General features: G+C 41.7%; 1 protein-coding gene across 1 annotated transcript; it reads right to left on the reverse strand.

Moving 5' to 3' along the window:
- Positions 1-3,643: 3,643 nt before the first annotated feature.
- Positions 3,644-7,768, reverse strand: rbm15b (RNA binding motif protein 15B). The gene has a single exon (XM_046875601.1). It carries the CDS (start codon positions 7,200-7,202, stop codon positions 4,758-4,760), a length of 2,445 nt encoding a protein of 814 aa, XP_046731557.1. The 5' UTR covers positions 7,203-7,768; the 3' UTR covers positions 3,644-4,757.
- Positions 7,769-8,082: the final 314 nt, after the last annotated feature.

An 8,082-nucleotide genomic window follows, 5' to 3' on the forward strand; every position in this document is an offset into this window, starting at 1 on the left:
AAAAGCGCTATACAAATAAAAATAAAATTACAGGTAGTCTGGCTCACTCTTCACTCTTCAGCTTTGAAGGATGGCGTCTCCAGACCTCATATTTTAACTCTTTCCATAGATGTTCACTAGGATTCAGATCTGGGTTTATAGAAGGCCATTTTAGAATGTTTTTAGCCATTTTTGGGTGCTTGTGTGTTTGGGGGTGTGTGTGTTGGGTCATTATCCTGTTGGAGGAACCATGAACTGCACTTGAAATGAACACTAGGCAGAATGCTCTACTCCAGCATGGCTTGGTAGTCTATGCCAATTTGATTTTAAATGTTCATTTATCAGTGTATAAAGAGCTTTAGAAATATATATATATATATATATATATATATATATATATATATATATATATATATATATATATATATATATATATATATACATATACATATACATATATATACATATATATATATATATATATATATATATATATATATATATATATATATATATATATATATATATATATATACATATATATATATACATATACATATACATATATATATACATATATATATATATATATATATATATATATATAGCTAGCTAGAACATCAGTGTTTTCCAGGAGCAGAACTAACCGTGACACTATTCAGTTTGTCTAGTGAGGGATTCTGAAGCAGCTTATCCAGCGATTCTTTGCCTTTTTTTGTTTGTTCATGTGACTGGAATGCATCCACAGACTAGAGCAAACAAAAAAACCAAAAAAAAACTAATGCTATACTGAGTATCTCTAGAATTACCTGCCTACTTAGACTCAAGCAATGCGCTCTTTTAATGAACGTGTCACTCATGACTAAGCGAGACGCTGGACCTTGGCAGCAAGACAGGAAGGAATGGGCTTTCGCTACTATTAACCGTGCCCGAGTCTGGTGCGAAAAACAAAAAGACAAAGTGCAACTTAATCATGCGAAGAGATTGACAGCTAATCATCTGGCAGCTATTGTGCTTCATTAGTGTCTTCTGAGGAAAACAGAACAATAAATATCTGCTTTCACAAGAATCTCCAAAAATAACGAAGGTGAGAACACCACGCACTGGGTTTTCCACTTGGCCTAATTATCACAAAGTGATTGAAGTTTGTGTTTTCTGTTTAGACATATTTGGTTCCCACGGGTCAGAAAAATACCTCCGGTAACAGCCTCCAATAACTTTCATCTTCTGAACTGTTTAGAAAAAAAAGAAGAAATGGAGAAAAAATAAAAATAGAGGTCTTGTCTTGTTCAGGATTTCAGTGTATTTGCAGGATGAAACTCTACAGTCTGAAAGTACAGGATTCAATGGAGAATAAACACTTTCATTTATACAATCCTTAACAAATGCTGTCCATCAACCATGATGTATTCAGGTTTTGATGTTTGTGTTTAGTTTTCCAGAACGACGTGTCTAGTAATCTTAATACATTCACTATGATTGAGAACAAAAGAAATGCTAACTTTTACACAAAAAAAAAAACACAAGTACATACAGTATCTATGAGATTAAATTTTCTGTTGATTTCTTCAAATGTGTACACATCATGAGGCCAGATATTTGTTAAATTCATGGTTCTTATCAATAATAAAATCTATCACAAACAAAAGTGAAGCGTATTAAATACATCTTTCCAAGAGTGAGAACAAACTAAAAAAAAAACACCAAGCTGTAATTTCCATTCATTTCCACAGTATTTTGAGATACCGTTCCAATATTTTTGAAAGTACAATTTAACATGATTTGTGAGCTGTAATGTCAAAACAGCACAATTCTACATTGAGATTTTTTGTTAAAAATACACAATCCACAATTTTGTATATTTATTCCACCTTGTCTAATAAACATTTACAAATACACCATATGGACAAAAGTATTGGGACGCCTGACTATTCCAGCAATTGTTTGGTTCTCCTCCGAACATATTTAGAAGCACACAAATTGTATAAGATTTCTTTGGATGTGTTCGCATTACAAATTTTCTTTGAACTTTGAACCCAAACCTGCTCCAGCATGACAATGTCCCTGTGCACAACAAAGTGCTCCATGAAGATATGGTGTATGGTTGGAGTGGAGGATCTTATCCAGCCTGTTATAGAGCTCTAACCACGTTTGGAGGAATTCTGATTGTAGTTCGGGAATCCTCGCCCAACATCACTACCTCACTTTACTAACACCCTTGTGGCTGATTTAACAGAAATTTTCACAAGCAAACGCCATCTAGTGGAAGAATGTGGAATGGAATATTTACAAAGCACATACGAACCTTACAGTTGGGTTTTGACAATCTTTTGGTCATATAGTGTTGTACAAATAAATTAATATTTTAGAGATATGAGAATTAAAGAATTTTAAAGAATGTCTCTGGCTGGAAAGAGTTTGTAGCTGCAGGTTTATCTAACTTATGTAATTACTGTAATCTAGTAAAAATATTAAATGAATTAATATTGCAATACTTGCATGTTATTGGTCATGTTATTTTATAGTTATTTTTACTTCATTCAGTTTGGTTTTATTCAGCACAAGATGGCAAGAATTCATTTTGTAGTAAAACACACCAAAATGTTGCATCAGTTGCTATTCCATCTATTTTTTTTTTCTAATGATTTATCTCAAAACTGGATAATATAACCTTTTTAATGAATTTTGATCTGGCACAGGTCCAATGAGTTTAATAAAAAAAAAAAAAAGATTGTCCGTGATGACCACAGCAGTAAATTTAGAAAAAAAGAAATATACATTTTGAGAAACAATGAATTAAAAGAACAAGCTTTACCTGACTTTGGAAAAGACATCCTACAAGACTACATATGAAATATACCCAAAATAAAAAAAAAAAGCATTAGATGATAACTATAAAAACTATAGATTAAATCCACAATTTAACATTAATCAACCAAAATAATTGTATCCAACCAGGTATGTTTAAAAAGTAATTAATTTTATTTATTTTTATTTAATTTATAAATTTAAGCCCAGTATATTTTTTTAAACTTCTACTCGACATTTTAGATCAAATAAAATAAGATTTTTTATACACATTTATAATAAAGCCATAAAATATTATTGCTTCATTTATTTGGATTTAAAGGTGTGGATTTTCACCTTCAGTAACCATTTATTAATTCAAATAAATTACCCTTTATTTATTAAATTTCTTTTTTATTGCTGTGATTTGAGCTTCACTCCTACTACATCCTGAACACGTGAACTGCTGTGGGGATTTAAGTGTCAAATGTTAATTCCTTGCGATTGAATAATGTATGATGGTTAGCTTGGTGTTTAATACGCATTGCTGCGCCTGAAGCGATTCCCACTCTAATCCAACAGGACTAAACCCCAAGTCCAACTGTGGGACTGCACTGCCACCTAGTGACCAAGAAATGTCATACTAAACCAAATCTGATGCTCTACACTCCTCTGTTCTCAGGACTTGCTTGCAGACTTGGCAGGCGGGTTGCCTGGTTACCGCTGACCTTCCATGCCGAGGTGGCTTTGGAGATGAGATACGTGCGTTTTGAATGCACCCTCCAGGTATTCGGCTTTTTTGTTATTCGCTGTAATCCGGGTTATGAAGCAAGGCTGCGTGAGTTTGGGAATAAAAAGCATGAGAGCGGAGACGGGATTAAAAACAAGAATTTGAAATGTTTACTTACATGTATTTTTTTCTCCATACATAGCATAAATCATTCAAAACACATTGTGGAAAACAACTAAAGAAAAAAAACAAAATAATAATAAAAGCTGCACATGGTATAACAAGTGGAGTGTCGGAGATCGGATGAGGAATGTGTTCCAATACAGTTTCAAAGTGAGCGAACAATTGAAATAGTGTTGAATTACTGGAATCATTCGCAAAAAAACTAGTTGTTGGCACAGTGTTCGACTGGAATATCAGCTTGGTTGTTTTTTTTTTTTTGTGTATGTTTTCTTAAAAAAAAAATTAAAATACAACAAATAGCTTGCTGTGGTTTCATTCGGCTGTAAAAAGAACCTTAAAACCGTTCTGCATTAACGTCACACTAATGCACACGTCGTAGTGTTTACACTCCCACCCGCCCCAGGGCAAGAAAATAGTGTTGAATGTTACAACCAGCATCTCTCCTTGAACATTGTGTGGTAATGCTGAGTGCGTTTGTCAGACATATTTCCAAAAACATTCTGTTGGAAGGAAAATACAAACATGATCTAAAACCATTCCAGAGGTAGATGCCCATCATGAAGAACGTCCCTCTTCCCTGTAATTGGTCCTAAAATGCACACGGTCTGTCAGGATAACGAAACAGACAAACACCATTGTTAAAATTGCACAGGAGTCAGGAAGCTACTGAAAACATAAAACAAAAAAAGAGGAAGAAAAGGCATCAATTTGAGTCAGAACTTTGTTTTAGTTAGCTGGAGAGGAACCTCGGAAAACGCTCTGAAAAAGAGGTGCAGATCAGGAACTAAAAGTCGATAATAAAAAATAAAAACAACAATTTAAAAGCAACCGTCTGTCAAAATTCTCATGTATACAAAAAAAACAAAAAACACAGACCAACAACAAAGAAATAAAAAGTAAGTTGCTTTAAAATAGTGTGTAATGAGAACATTAGATCTTCACGGTTTGGCGAATTTTGAATGGAAGCATATCAAGCATAATCCATTAACACAGCTGTTCACCTGCAACATAAAGTTTGGAGTGTTTGTTTAAAAAAAATTAAAAGTGTGTGTTTTCAAAAGAAAACAGTAGATCATGGTTAGGGCTGAGTCGAGTCTTTAACCACCACAACAACCAGATGCTCCTCCTCCACTTTGCCCAAAGTTTTGAGAACAGTCTGAAGGTATTGCTGAGAGAAGTCACAAGGTGGGAACGCGTACAGCATCCCGCCTGTCTCGCGTTCTTTCGGGCCGCCTAAAGGAAGACCGATGACCCCAGCTGCTTGTTTGCTCCTGAGGTAGGTCACCAGGTTGCGAAGGAAGCGCTTCTGAAGCCCGTCGGGCGGAGGCGAGTCGCGATCCATGGGTCCCTGGACAGCCAGGAGGACGGTGTAGCCGTCGGCACCGCCCAGCCTGATTCGCCGACTCACTTCGTCCAGCTTGGGTTGGTCGAGCCGCAGCCGCTGAGCGATCTTGAGCTGTGTGATTTTGCCGCTGTCCGTCTGGTCCTTCAGAAGCGAAAGGAAGAAGTTGGCTCCTCCGTCGAGGAGATGCATGCTAGTAGGAAAGCAACTGTTTTTTAGAACAAGCGAACCGTGCCACACTCGGCTGAGGGTTTGGGCGTATTCGGAGAGCGTGCTGGGCTTTTTGGGTTCGCTTTTGGGCTTTTCGGAGTGCGAATCTGGCTCTGTGTCGGTTTTGCGATGGTTGCGCTCGGGATCTGCAGCTTTCCGGGCGTCCTGTGTCGGACGTTCGTCGCTTGAATGGCGACTGCTGTCAGGCGTGTTGTCATGCGGATCGGACGTGGAGTCAGGGAGACGGCCGCGATTTCGTTCAGGACTGTCGTCTGGAGTTTTTGGAGGAACTGCTTTAACTCTAGAACGCCCCCTTTCCTCGTGCTGTTCGGCAGGAGTGGCGCTCCGACTCCTACTCCGACGTTTGCGTCTTTCCTCCCAGCCTTTTGCCCAGCGCTCTTTGCTACGACTGCGTGCTCTCGTACGACCAAAAGCTTCTGGATTACTTCTCCGCTCTGTACCTTTCGGTGGACTCCAGTCTCGTTCTGGAACCGCTCGGTCACGTTCTCGTTCTCTTTCTGCATAAAGAGGATGGGAAGGTGAGCGGGCTCGTGCTCGGATTTCCCGCTCCAGGCTCCGGTGGCGAAAGCTTTCGGCTAGAATATCAAAATGTGGGGGCAGAGGGATGGGCGGCGCGTACTGCTGAGGGTACGCTCGTGTCTCCTCTGCTTTGGCGAAGTCAACACGCAGCCTGCGTCCGCCCAGAGGGAAACCTCGCATCTGTGCACATGCCGCCTGGGCCGCATCCAGGCTCTCGTAATGGATGTAAGCGAAATTGTCCCCTTTCATATAATCGATAGTGCGAATGCTGCCGAAGCGGTCGAATTCTCGCGCCAAAGCCGCCAGCGAGGTGTTAGGGCCTAAACCGCCCACCCAGAGGCGTGTAGTAGGGTTCGCCTTGCCATAGCCGATCTTTACCTGGTTTCCACCAAAAACACGTCCCTGCATGGCTACTTTGGCTCTGTGCGCCATGTCCAGGTTCTGGAACTTGATGAACCCGTAACCGCAGCCTTGTCCACGAGCAGGCCTCTTGATGACAATTTCCTCGATGATGCCGTACTTGTCAAAACCTTGACGCAGCTCGGCCTCGGACACGTTGTGGTCGAGGTTGCCAATGAACAGGTTTCTGGTGGCGCGCTGGTCATCCTCGGGCATTAAATCTTCCTCAGGTAGGGGGTACGCGAAGGCACGGGTTCGCTCTTCCAAAGCGGTGTAATAGTCCAAAACGCGCTCACGTTCCCTCAAACTCAGAGCATCCACGTAATGTCTGGCTCGCACGTCCCGAATCGCGCTGGCCCCAGGGGACAGAGAGCGTTGCCTGTAGGGATACGGGCCGTGCAGAGGCGCGTAGGCGGCGACGTCGGGAGGCGTGAGGCTGCGACGCCGCATGTACATGGGCTCGATTTTGAGCGGGCGGTCGTACAGCACGATCCTGGCCTTGGCGTGGCGCGCCTCCCGCGCGCTCTCCGGCTGCCGGAAATTCACGTAGGCGATCCGGCCCAGTTCGGGCGTGTGCGAGAGTTTCACGCTGACGTCCCCGAACTTCTTGAACTCGTGAAACAGTCCATCCTCCACGTGCTCGTCGGAAAGCTGCGAGCCCAGGTTACTTATAAGCAGCGTCTTGTACTCCAGGCCACTCGCCCCTCTGCTGCTAGCCAGAGCGTCCGCGATGGCGACTTTGCTCTTCGGGAGGATGGACGGAGGCCGCGGGAGGAGGCCTGCTCGCTCTTCCCGCGCACGGGGCTTCTCCCGCTCGCCGCTGCGGCTCCGCGGGCGCTGCTGCTGTTGTTGTTGCTGCTGCTTCTGGTAGCTCCGGCTCTCTCCGAGAAGCAGCGCGAGCGGTGGCGGCGGCGGCGGATTGACCGCTGCAACATCTTCCCTGCGGCTCCCTTCGCGCTCTCGTTCTCTCTCCCGTATCCGTTTTGCAAGAGCTCGGTTCGGACTGGAGTCCCGCTCGGCCTGCCTTTTCATTTTCGGATGCTCCAAACTTTTTTTTTTTTACCCCGAGCCAAACAGAATGCAGACCGGATGCACGCCAAAGTCCGCGGTTTTCGGCGCGTTGCACATCAAGAGGTTGAGCCGAGGGTGGAAGCGGGGGGAAACGAAACGCGCTGCCGAGCACCGATCAACGCGCCGTGTAGGGAAAACGAGGGGAGCGCTGAAAACGCGACGAAAACACGAGCATCGTATACCGCTGCACCTACGCCGCCATCTTGGACAATGGAAATGTGTGTGTATGTGTGCGTGCGCGCGCGCGCGCACTCTCGCCGGTGGGCGGGGTTTGTGCCGACGTATGACTGTGCGTCATGACGTCACTAGACCTTGAATTGAATTCAGTACACCGTTAACATACATGTACTAAATTTTTGAAATTTTTTTTATCTTAATAAACGATACTGATATTACAGATAAAAAAATATATATTTATAAATATTTCAGATGGTTGATTCATTGCCCTATATATAACATTTCGCTATAAGTATTTCTGGAATAACCATTTTAAGAATATCAACTGGAACTTGATTTGGACTTATAATAAAAAATATTGTGTTTATCAAATATAAGTTGATATTCCTCAATTCTTTTTTTGTGGATTAAAGGCTGAAACTGTTCTGCATCTTTTTTTTTGTATGTATGTTAATTTCTTATTGGGCTTGAGGTTGAATGTTTATTTACTATGTTGACTGAATCTAAAATTAATATAAGGTTAAAAGATATGGATAAGATTTTCATGCTAAAACATTCAATATTATCAGGTACCTTTTTTATACACAGAGGTAAATTTTTTTATGATTTTGAAACTTTACAAGGACTTTCGATTCAGAAAGCAACCAGAACTTTGGATACACAC

The sequence above is a fragment of the Silurus meridionalis genome, chromosome 19 (assembly GCF_014805685.1).
Source record: "Silurus meridionalis isolate SWU-2019-XX chromosome 19, ASM1480568v1, whole genome shotgun sequence".
Classification (NCBI taxonomy): domain Eukaryota; kingdom Metazoa; phylum Chordata; class Actinopteri; order Siluriformes; family Siluridae; genus Silurus; species Silurus meridionalis.